Source organism: Squalius cephalus (assembly GCF_949319135.1).
Source record: "Squalius cephalus genome assembly, chromosome: 17".
NCBI lineage: Eukaryota > Metazoa > Chordata > Actinopteri > Cypriniformes > Leuciscidae > Squalius > Squalius cephalus.
Genome location: NC_137138.1, coordinates 23,037,005 through 23,049,659, shown reverse-complemented (window position 1 = coordinate 23,049,659; position 12,655 = coordinate 23,037,005). Strand labels below are relative to the sequence as shown.

General features: G+C 36.3%; 1 protein-coding gene across 1 annotated transcript; it reads left to right on the top strand.

Annotated features, from left to right (window-relative positions):
• The first annotated feature begins 72 nt into the window (after positions 1 to 72).
• aifm5 (apoptosis inducing factor mitochondria associated 5) lies at positions 73 to 9,901 on the top strand. Its single transcript, XM_079847289.1, has 19 exons — positions 73 to 146; positions 472 to 547; positions 782 to 891; positions 1,017 to 1,126; positions 2,461 to 2,505; positions 2,604 to 2,685; positions 2,775 to 2,887; positions 3,427 to 3,513; positions 3,590 to 3,681; positions 3,808 to 3,938; positions 5,151 to 5,266; positions 5,364 to 5,435; positions 5,857 to 5,920; positions 6,013 to 6,089; positions 6,173 to 6,290; positions 7,408 to 7,506; positions 7,601 to 7,676; positions 7,755 to 7,859; positions 9,751 to 9,901. The coding sequence occupies exons 1-19, from the start codon at positions 128 to 130 to the stop codon at positions 9,788 to 9,790; spliced, it is 1,632 nt and encodes a 543-aa protein (XP_079703415.1). The 5' UTR covers positions 73 to 127; the 3' UTR covers positions 9,791 to 9,901.
• The last annotated feature ends 2,754 nt before the right edge of the window (positions 9,902 to 12,655 follow it).

Genomic DNA, 12,655 nt, shown 5'->3' with positions numbered 1-12,655 from the left:
GGGGCTTGTGAACCGATCATTACGGTCATGACAGCCGTCCCAAGAGTTTGATTGTATCACAGCTGTCAGAAAGGATTGTTTGAAAATAAATTACTGGAGAAAGTCTTCTCTTAATGATTAATCAGTGATGTCTGAGAAAAAATCAGGTAAGCATCCAATCATATTTAATTTAATTTAATTTATTTATTTTATGATATTATTTTTTTATGTTTTATTTTATTTATTTTTTGAGCATGAGTTTGGACCAGGGTTTCAGGTTACTTTATTTGGTTAATCTGAATTTAACTAAATCAATTCTTAATGTTTACACTGACAGTGTGACTATGCCTTTTATTTAGCTAACGTTTCATAATCTAATTCATAATATGGTGTAGTTCAAATCATTGTGATATCATGCTTTTCTCCATGGCATTGTTCTTGCTATGTTGATGATTATCATTTATTATTTTACCCTGGTCGTTACGGTTATAGGTTTAGTGGCTGGTTTGGATCCAGAGGAAGAGGTGACAGATGTCGTATGTGGCGAGTCAGATCTCAAAGATGGAGAGTAGGTTCCATAGAAATACCTGCCATGTTCATGTGCATTATATTTATAATAAACATATTTATTTATGAAAGAACATTAAAAAGTCAAATTTTACTTTAATGTATTTGCATATTTATTTTCTTGGATTACAACAGGTTTGCTTTTATGGCTGTAAATGTATTTTGTGTCATATGTTTTGAACATATAAAGCTGTTGAAGGACAAGATTTCTGACTGTGTTGTTCTTGTGATCTAGAATGATGGAGGTTGAGGTTGGTGAGCACAATGTTTTGCTGGTACGCTGTGACGGGATGTACAGTGCCATCAGTAACCAATGCACACATTATGGTGCTCCACTGAGCAAAGGTAGTGCATTACGAATCAGTTTTGTCAATGTAAATCGAGTTTGGTGCAACTGACTTCTGTCTGTATATAAATAACATGTCAGAAGTGAAGCGTTACTACAGTGGGTGTTTCGTGTTCCTCTGCAGGGGTGCTGTCAGGTCACAGGGTCCGCTGTCCATGGCATGGTTCCTGTTTCAATGTGAAGACCGGTGACTTGGAGGAGTATCCTGGGACTGACTGTCTGCCCTGCCACAAGGCACTGGGACATAGATTCATACACACATAACTAGAATACAGTTTTGTACTGCTAAACATAAAGATTTTTAAAAATTAATCATTTAAAGCTGCATTCCGCAACTTTTTGGGGTTTAAAAGTACATAACCAGCCAGTGTTCAAAACTATCTGCTTGCCTTAGCTCGATTCAAAACGGTAAGCTTGTAATAATGTTTTTAACTCCAGTGGTACTGGTGGATTTACGCAGGAAATTCGAGCATGTCTTTGCGTCATTACGTCACATCTGTACACATAAAGAAGGTGTTCCGGGCAAAGTATAATTTGCACGGTTTGACGTGATATGATAAGCGATCGTTAGATTTAATTAGGGCAATTTACTGCAATGCTTTTTTCCCTTAGTTGGTCAGAACAAATGTGGATGTTACTTGTTCAGACGACATTTTCCGGTGAAAATTCTTATGTTGGTCATACTTCCAAAAGTAGAATCTGTGATTCTGAATGACAGTATCCACGGTGACTGACAGCCGCACATTCTCCTCAAAACATTGGATTCATCCGCGCTGTGCCGTGCCGAGGCACAACCCACGTAAAGTTGATAATTCCGCGAATAACTGCAATTGCAGATTTCGAACAGAGATGGCGACAAAGAGGAAAAACTACGGACTGCAGCTTTAAATAATATGTAAATGTATATTTAATGTAATATTTTATATATTGTATATAAATATTAGATTATTTATTATTCATTAAAAATATTTAATTTAGCTTGTTAATTTAGTGTTTTCATTCACTAATTGCCAAAATATATATATATATATATTTTTTGTAGCGTTTTTGAAAGTCTCTAAAGCTCACCAAGGCTGGATTTGAAGCAGTAATACTGTGAAATATTATTACAATTTAAAATAACTGTTCTATTTCAATATATTTTAAAATGTAATTTATTCCTGTGATGGTAAAGCTGAATTTTCAGCATCATATATGCTGATTTGCTGCTCTAGATAATTTCTTCTTATTATCATCTTTTATTCGGCAAGAATGCATTAAATTGATGAAAAGTGACAGCAAAGACATTTATAATGTTTCAAAAAACTTTTATCTAATCCTAGGGGGATAATAACTAACATTATTATAATAATGGAGCACCAATAATAATTGAGCAGTGAATCAGCATATTAGAATGATTTGTATGATTTGTAATGATATATTTTACTTTTTATAATTAAATAAACTTCTTCTAAAAACATTTTAAAAATCCAAACTTTTAAATTTGGATGTCAAATTATTCTAAACTTTTGAGCGTCACTGTACATGCTAACATCTTTAAATGATTTAATCTGATTTTTTCTTGACAGGTGAAAGTCGAAAATAACAAAGTTTATGTGTCTGTAAAGAAAAGGGTAAAGTACCTTCCTATAGACATGTTATCTTCTATATAAAATGAATGAAACCAAAACCAAAATCAGGACAGTTCTGACAGTAAAATCTCTCTATGCAGATTCAGGGTCAGCCTAAACGTATAAAATGGATGGGGGCCAGAGATCTAGGGGTGTCGCACACTGTGATGCTCCTAGGAGGAGGTGAGAGGCAAATGCCTGATACAGATTTCCTTTATTTGCTGTGACAGTTTTAATGTTGGTGGATGCTGGTGTGTGTTTGTTGAGCGCAGGCGCAGCCTCTTTGATGTGTGCTGAGACACTACGGCAAGAAAACTATGGCGGCAGGATTATTATGGTATCTAGAGATGAACTCCTTCCTTATGACAAAACCAGACTCAGCAAGGTAAGGCACAGGATCTTTGAAAACTGATGCTAAAATAGTTTTTGCTGAAAGAAAATGTTAAAATTATCGTAACGCAGGGCACAACAACACTCAAAAACAAACTGAAATCAAAATTGATTTTTTTTAATGATTTTTTTGCTTCATCATTTTTTTCTTAAAAAATAAAATAAAATAATGAATGTACCCTCATAATCTTTAATCAAAATAACGTCCCTCCCTCTTGCAACGGCATCTTTTCTCGTCTCTGATGACGTGTTTACTGGCGCAAATGTTCAGTATTAAATAAGAATATGCTGATTGTTTTGGAAATCTTTTTCCACAGATACAGTATATTAAGCAGCACAACTGTTTTTAACATTGATAATAATAAAATAATTGTTTCTTGAGCAGCAAATCAGCATATTATTACGATATCTGAAGGATCATGTGACACTGAAGACTGATTCAGAAAATTGAGCTTTGCCATCACAGCACATACTATATATATAATTTATTTATTTTTTACATTGTTCTATTTTTAAAGTTGAATCTCGATTTAGGTAATGAATGCTGAGAGCGAAAGTCTCTTAATGAGAAGAATGGATTTTTTCCACAAGTATGATATTGAGGTCTGGCTGCAAAAAGAGGTGAGAGTGAATCTTGTGTTCTTTCTCATTTATACCACAAGAGACATATGATCTCTCAGAGTCGTTCTTTGTGCAGGCTTTATCGATAGATGCAAACAAGAAAACAGTGACATTTGATGATGGCTTAATCCAGTGCTATGACCAAGTCCTGATTGCAACAGGGTGCAGGTAAGTATCTGGTGAGAATTAGTGATATAATGTATTATTTAACCGTCTAGATACGGTATTATTTTCATCGTTTACTCGACTTTCATCAACGGAGAACTTACGCACTGCTTGATCTTTGTTTTTCAGAGCAAAAGGCCTAGACTGCCCAGGTGCAGATCTGGAAAACGTGCTGATGCTGGAAACACCGGAGGATGCCAGGTGCATCCATTACACCTGTATGGGCTGCAGGACAGTCGTCGTAGGCACTTCCTTCATTGGTACACACACTCACCACACTCTCCCCAGCACATCTGTAAGGCTAATGTTATCAGGTGACTTATGGATGTAACACAAAGAAGAATCGTCAAAGATAGATAGATAGCCCTGGTGAACATCTTGCCAACCTCAAGCTTTTGAACAGTAGTGTCATGATTCCAATTCTGTGTCTTGTGTTTTGTAGGACTTTTATGTTGAAGTTTATGTTTTATGTTAATTCTCAGTTCCCTTTGTTTCTGTGTTCATTCCTGTGTCATGTCGCCATGTTTGTAGTTTTTCCTGTTGATTAGTCTTCCCCAGGTGTGTCTTGTTATCTTGTTAAGCTTGTTTGCCCCTGTGTAGAGTTGTCTTTTATCAGTTGTTTTCTTTGCATGTTGATGTGAAGCTGTGGTGGTCCTGGTCTTTGAATGTTGTTCCTGTTCCTGTTCCTGTTCCTGTTCCTGTTCCTGTTCCGGAAATTCAGTGTGAATTATTTTTGTTTGTGTTTGTAAATAAACTGTGCTGCATTTGGATTCTTGCTTCTTCTCAACCGTGACAAGTAGTGTATATAAAATTTAAACATGGGCACTGAAACAAAACATCATAGAAATTTGTGAACGTCTATTCTTCACACAAAGCTATCATATGGCTATTAATATGGACCACTTTTTGTCACGTAACGTGATGTATATAAACTTTCATGAAAAGGAATACTTCAAGGAGACAGGCTTTAATAACAAATACTCAGGAAACTTAATTGTAAACTCAGGCTTAACTCAGGAGGAATACACATATACACTGACACAATCAATAATGAGAACCGACAAACACAAGGAGAATTGAAGGCTTGTAAGCATTAACAAACAAAGGGAACTAATAAGTTAAGTAACAAGACACAGGTGAACTAAATGATTCATTTAACAGACTGAAGAAAACTAGGTCACAGGACAGAATCAAAAACACAATGAAGCGGGGAACACAGAACATACATGTTACACTTTTATGGTGTTTTTTTTTTATTATATGGACAACCCCTGGTTACTGTCGTCTTTCTATGTGTAGAAAAGAGCAGCATGACCATTTTTCAGAACATCTCTTTCTGTGTTCCACAGATGAATGAAAGTCATGTAGGTTTGGAACAACATAAGGGTGATGACAAAGCATTATGTGAACTATTTTTTCAACATGCTTGTTATTTTTCTAAAATAACAAATCTGTTGTGTGCGGCATTGAAGGCATGGAAGTGGCGGCCTATATGATAGATATGGCCAGTAGTGTCACAATCATCGGAAGCAGTGAACTCCCTTATCAGAGGACTCTGGGCCCCGAAATAGGGAAGGTCACCATGATGGTATGTGATAAGGGCCAATACAACCATCTCATTATTTCAATATGTGCTTTATCTGCTTTATGATGATCCTCTTATTCTGTTTTGCTTGTTCTTCGAGATGCTGGAAGAGAGAGGGGTGACGTTCTACATGAATGACGCTGTCGCAGAGGTTCAAGGAGAAAATAGGAGGGTGAGGTCAACTTGTTCTAAGTGTCATTTGTTTGTTTTTAAACAACATAAGTCCATTCCATTGGAAGTTAATTAACTGAAATAGATTATCAAGAACAATTAACTGGACGATAGACACTTTTTTTATACGTCCTTGTTACAATGTAATGCTGCCCCCAAACGGAGTGTCTGTAGTGTCACCAAACTTAGTGTAAATAGCCGCTGGCTTATACAAATAAGTACTCAGTAATATTACATTAACAACATGTATTTAACTTACTATACAGTTAGGGTTAGGGTTTAGTTTAGGGTTAGTTGCTTACTTGTAATTATGCTTTATTTACTGTTATTACTATAGTAAGTACATGTAACGGGGACACTATAAAATAAAGTGTTACTGAATTTTTCATCCAGTTTATTATGACTTGCATGTTTTTCCGCAGGTTAAGGCGGTGAAACTGAAGAGCGGTATTAAAATTGAAGCTGATGTGTTAATTGTTGGAATTGGTATGTACAGTCGAACTAAGAACAAAGTGCTACTTCAATTTAAATAACTGGAACAACAATTTTTGTGCTCTCGTCTATTATCTCAATACAAGGTGTCAATCCCAATTCAGAGTTTTTGAAAGGGAGTCAGATAAATATGGACTCGAAGAACTATGTCATTGTGGATGAGGTGAGTGTTTATGACTAATTTCCTTGAGTTTAAACAATCATCTTACACTTCCAAACTCTTCAATTGTATCCCGGTCTGTCTAGTACATGAGGACCAACATAACAGACGTCTACTGCGCAGGAGATCTGACCTGCTTTCCTCTCAAAATGGCAAAAGGCCAGAAAGTGAGCATCGGCCACTGGCAGATAGCGCAGGCACATGGTAATCAAACATTTTTAGATGTGTATATCTGGTCATTTTGCCAACTTTTCGAAGTACATTAGCATAAAGACACAGTAAAGCTAACAGACGTGAACTAAAAGACTTTAATAGTGATGCACCGGCCAAAACGTGAATTTTTGGTTTATGCTCCACAAAGCACTGAAAATTTGTGCTTCTGCAGAATATTTTGGTTCACTGATGGAAATTCATTGAATGAAACTGTTCAAAGATGCGTTTTACTGTGTCAGCGTAAATGGATAAGCTATAACAGGAAAATAACTTTACTACGACCTGTGAACACGACACCCTAAACACTTTACCAACAATTAATCAAATTTAAAGGTGCTCTAAGCGATGTCACACGTTTTATAAGCCGAAATTTTTTTTTGTCACATCCAGCAAACATCTCCTCACTATGCGCTAGCTGTCTGTCCCCTGAACACACTGTAAAAAAATGCGGTCTCTGTAGACAGCCCAGGCTCCACAAACGACAAGAAAAACAAACTGGCCCAGCCTGGACCACAAAACATATCAAACAGTGTTTCTAGGCAATAACCGACAAGAATGATTTGGGGGTGGAGTTTGGTGGGGTTAGTGCGCGTACACATGAAGGGGGGGGGGGGGGGGGGGGGTGGAGGAGAGAGAAGCATGAAGAGGGAAGTTAGCTAGAGGAGAGATGTCCTAGACAATGACAACGACTAACGTTAGAATTGTATTCTCTTGAATTTTGATATGGCCGACACACGACCAAAGAGACAACGTTCCGATGAACAAACAGCAAAGAAGAGGGAAAAAGGAGAAGTCCGAATTTACATCGGAAAAGCCTGTTTCAGGAAGCACGGAAGGTAGGGGATGGGATGAGGAGGAGGGAGGGTCGAGCTAGCCTTCGTTTTGTTTGACAATACTTCGAACGTCAACAAGGAGTGACGTCACCCAACATCGCTTAGAGCACCTTTAAGTTCCAACACTTCATTACCAGTTTTGGTTTTCAGCCGAATGAAAACTTTGATTTTGGTTTCAGTAAAAAATCATTTTGTTGCATCACTACAGGTAGTCTTTAATTACAAGCATGAAAAGAAACGTTGCTTTGATACTATAATAACATTTTCCTTATTAGGAAGGATCGCAGCCTTGAGCATGTTGAACAGGGAGGTGGAGCTAAACTCAGTGCCATTCTATTGGACCGTCCTGCTTGGGAGAACCATTCGTTACACAGGTACGGCCTTTTACTTACATGCCCGACGTGCTTTAAGGATTGTAAAATATGAATATTTGTACGTAATTATGTTCTTATTCTTCGTTATGCACAGGGTATGGGGAGGGATACACTGAGTTGGTGCTGAAAGGGAAATTTGAGAACATGAAGTTTTTGGCACTTTACCTCAAGTAAGAAGCTTGCAAGAAGTCTTTATACCCGATTTCTCTTTCAAGTGTGAAATATTGGCTTTGCACTTTTCAATACAGGCATGGTGAGGTGGTGGCTGCAGCAGGATTGAATGTTGAACCGGCTGTCTCTGTGGTGGCAGAAATGTTGGCAGAAGGAAGAGTGATTACAAAGGCGGAAGCAGAGTGAGTGAGATGTTAAAAGTGCACTAAATCATTTATTCATCATTCATTTTATTCATCATTCTAAACTGATACAGTCTTAGCTGGTTAGCATTAACCTAGTTAAACCCCTGCTGGGTTCCACTTTTATTTTTGGCATGCAGCAAATAATGGGTGTTTCTCAAAACCAAGAATGCAAAGAACGGACTTGTGTTCTTGGGGAGAACGCTCTTGCTAGTTGTTCTTGGAAGAATGAACTCACAAGGTGACGAGCACACAGAACGCTGCTGACAGTTTGAGACGATGTGTTCTTGCTGGTATTGCGCAATAATACCCCCGCACAGACGCCGTCTGCAGTACTCAAACATAACGAGAATTATTGACGATAACAGCCAGGCTTTATCGCCCAAGCCTACCCTCAGCTCAAGGAATTACTCTACAACTGTACACTACAATGTAATGTATATTCATAACAATAAAGCAACGCTTATGGAGATTCTCACTTTCGAAAACGTTTGAGCACATTTTCGATTCGCCATAAATTTTCGTAAAAATGCCAATATTTGACATCTACAGTTGATTTCTCGCATCAAATGTTCTCAGAAGTGCATTTAGTGATGAAATAGCGTACGAAATTGTAGAAAAACGACTTACTGTATTGACCTGCCTCTCTTTCCTCGAATGCCGAAATGAATGCTGGGATATTTCTGCCGTCAAGTTCACACAAGTTACCAACCGATGCATCCTTGGTAAAATGGGCGTGTCAAGAACACTTCCGGGATTTTTAACCGTTCTTGCCAAAATGCAAACTTGTGTATTGGGACAGTACTTGGGCAGCGACTGATGACGTTTCACAAGTCCACAAGAACTTTATGAGACATTATGAGCACCTGAACAATGGCTGCGTCCGAAATCGCATTCTTTCTTACTATATAGTTGGCGAAAAACAGTATGTAGAGTAGTATGTCTGAATAGTAGGCGTAAAGTACCCGGATGACCTACTACTTCCACATCTAATAGATACTTTACTATCCCCTGAGGCCACAGGAGAGGATTTGTGAATGGCAGTAAATTGATGCAACTGACACTGGTTGGTCACATGACAAAGACAACTCAGGATGTCTCAGAACTTTGGCTAACGTTCAGACAATTAAGGTTCTCTCAAAGTTCTGAATAAATATTATTCCAGTAATGTTAATAGAACCTTCATTCAAAGTTAGATTGTCTTAAATAATGTTCTCAAAATGTTAACACAAAAACATATTTTATACACAGTTTATTGTCTGAAACATTTTTGTTGGATGTTCGTCTAGCATTTTTTAAATGTTACCACTTGGTTCATTAGAACTTGTTTAGAGAACATTCAAAAGTAATGTTCCCAAAATGTTTGCAAAATGATAAAATGGTATATTTCCTTAAAGTTTTTATAACCAAGAAATGATTATTATTATATATTTTTTAAACTGGACGTTTTGAACTTAACTTAATTAATTATAATCTAATGGGAACCTTAGCAAAACGTTTTTAGAACATATTTTTGTTAGCTGGGTACACACATTCATACGACAACAGTCGCTAAGTAATTACTTATTCAAAAGAAGTACCTTATCAGAGAGTATGCGATTTCGGACACAGACGGTGAGAAGGAAAAGCTGGTCATGTGATCTCAAAATGGCTGCCACCATGATGGAGATTAAAAGAGTTACTTTTTCTATGCAACTGATACGGATTATTCTTCAAATGTGAGTGTACAAGTTTTGAAACATTTAGTGAACAATTAATTTCTTCAGATATAAAAAACATTTATGTAGAAAAAATGCTTGGTTCACTTTTAAAGAGGCTAAATGCGACCACATACTGTCAGAGCTCTGATGTATTGTTAATGTTTTTACCTGAGGTTTTCTTTTTATTATAGGTCAGATGACCTTAGCTGGCTGAAGCTGCCGCCCATGTGACCACTGACAAACAGTTTGAACTCCGAATGATCCGAATTCAGCCATTCCACAGTCCATCCCATCCAATCATGCCTTTACTCAGAAGATGTTTTTGTAACATTTATTGAGGCCAGTACATTACAGTATGTCTCTTAAGGAGCTTTCTACACAGTTCACAGAGAGTTTGTCATTTGAACATGGATATTCAGAGAGGAGACCCACTACCCAAGTGCAACTAAGAGAAGAAGAGAAGCTTTTATCCTGTTCTTCCTGCAGTTCCAAAGACAGAGTTTGCCGGTTAGCTCAGGTACTGGATATGAACACAATGCTTCAATGGTATATTTATTCTAATCATTATTATTTATTAAGATAACATTTAGGAATGAGCTTATGAAAGATTTTTTTTTTTTCGTATCTGGTTTGTATAGTATTTACTCAGTGTTCAAATGGAAAAGTAGAGTAATTAATCAATTCTTAAGTACAGTCACTCTGGCATACTGTGTGCTTGATGGATCTAGGTGGCGTAGTTGGTCATCAAGCTGTGAAATGGAGCATGGGTAGTGGAAAAACAGACAATCACTGAGCGCACATCCAATCATAGCGCTTAGCAGGATTAGATGAACACAGAGCGATGGATGCTGAATGTGATGGTGGTCACAAAAGCGATGTTACAAAAGGGCAAATTACAAAAGAAATGCTGAGCTGCTCTCTTATATCGCCTCTTATTCTCTATCTCTTCTGCCACGCAACCCAGTTTTTTGCTTCCAAATCCTCATAATTCACTTCTGTTCTTATCAGGAAGAATTTGTGCAGAGATATATGGGTCATATACGACAGTCCAAATCTGGAGGTGAAATGTGGGCCATGAAATAGGGCTTAGAACTTAAGAAGCTATCGCAGAGAATTGAAAAGATCCCTTTATCAAGTACACTAGATGGTAAAAATCGAACATTAACATTAACAATTAGTTAGTTAGGTGAACTGCCTATAGTTTTTAATACACACACACACATACATTTTATTGCTATTATTGAGATAGAGCAGTTATCCACAAAATGCACAAAAGAAAGGAGAAGAAGCTTTGCTATACTTGACATTTTGTCATTCTGTACAGACTGATATTGCTGATAAGCACAATATCACTTTTATTTTTATGACTTCCATGTTGGTCCGGTTTTTCTATCAGGAAGCATGTTGCAGGTCTAATGCATTTTTAAAATAATGCATATAAAGGAGCCCTTTAACCCTCTAGGCCTCTTTGGTCAGAAAAGGACGAAAAATTTTACGTTTTTTTTTTTTTTTCATCGGAATGGGATGACACTTGGTGACTTTTCCCACATTAGCTATGTAAATACACAAAACTAATTGGAAACAAGAAAACTCAGAGAATCTTTTGGTGGAACAAACTACAAATCAGCCACTATGCAGATAAAAGGCACAGCAATGAAGAAATATCGCTATCATTCCTGATTTTGTTAGTTTTTTTAAGTATTAAATACAGAATAACAAAAATGCTTTCCATGTGTTCCCTTTCTAACAGAAATTTTAATGATTGAGTGTAATCATAATGCAAAACCTGACACTTATCTAACAAAAAATATCTAAACCTTGACTAAATCAAAGAGTATTCTATACTCTTTGACTAAATGTAGTCTTTTAGAATGTCTAAATATATATCTAAATGCAAAAGCTAATAAAATTAAGAAATTATCTCTAAAAAAAACAACCTCTCTATATATTTATAGGGAGCTAAACAGGTAGTTTTTAAGTTTTTATTTTTAACGCATCCAGATGGTACTATTCTTTTTTCTTTCTTTTTTTTTAAAGGATTTTAAAAGCATCATTTTAATGTGAAATATTGCATTTATTGAAAAATAATAAAACATTATATATATATATATATATATATATAAAATTCTAATGGGAAAAATAGCTCATCAAAATTTTATAAATATTGCATAGTATCATAAAATCCCCTCAAAATTCTAAATAATAATCAAAAAATATTATTTAACAAAAATATAGCCTATTACATTGATTTTCAAGGCTTCAGTCACTTTTGACCGAGAAGGAGCCAAGTGTGACCCCTAAACTAAGAGGTCCAGCGGGGTTAAGAGGTCCTTTCCCACTACAAGATGTGAACACAGGATGGCAACCATATTTTAGAGTTTTAGTTTATAATGTTATCATCACCGTTTTAGATACAGCACAGTAAGGAATGAATTGTTTGAATGTACACACGAGTCGCCATGATAATAGTCAGACGACAGTCACACACAAGGTTATTTATATCAGAACAAACATTACAATGTGCTGCAAAACAAGTGTATCATTTGCACTGGTTGGGCAGTTTTAGTCACTGTTACTCATTCATGGTCTTGTTTTTTAAATACAGCACAAGTTTGTCATGCTCATAAACATCTGTAACCCTTAAAAAGCAATAAATGATTATGTTTTTCTGGTTTAGACTTTGTTACTTTCATTAATTATAGTGATTTGTTTGATATACAAGAGTGTGAGAATATACGTATTCAAGGTAAGATGCTTTAATGTTTTTGAAAGAAGTCTCTTATGCTCACCAAAACTTAAAATAACTGTTTTCTATTTTAATAAATCATAAAATGATTCAGTAGATGGCTGACTGCATGAAAACAATGCATGAAAAGTGGTAACAAAACCAAAGATCGATGTATAGGCACAATATAATGCACTATATAACAGTAGGCCTCCATGTGAGAGTATCCGTAGAAATGATTGCACATGCAGGCCTAAAGAACTTTCTAACTACAGTTATGTTACTACTAACACCTGTTCATATCTAACAGACTCTGCACATGATAGTAGACCTGATAATAAGACAAAGTTCTTCAAGTTAAAACTCCAGGC

What these genes read in the sequence shown, in the direction of transcription:
- aifm5 (XM_079847289.1), top strand. An exon ending in CTGATTGCAACAGGGTGCAG is followed by an intron (nt 3,682 to 3,807) that starts GTAAGTATCTGG and finishes TTTGTTTTTCAG; the next exon opens with AGCAAAAGGCCTAGACTGCC. An exon ending in ATTACAAAGGCGGAAGCAGA is followed by an intron (nt 7,860 to 9,750) that starts GTGAGTGAGATG and finishes TTTTTATTATAG; the next exon opens with GTCAGATGACCTTAGCTGGC.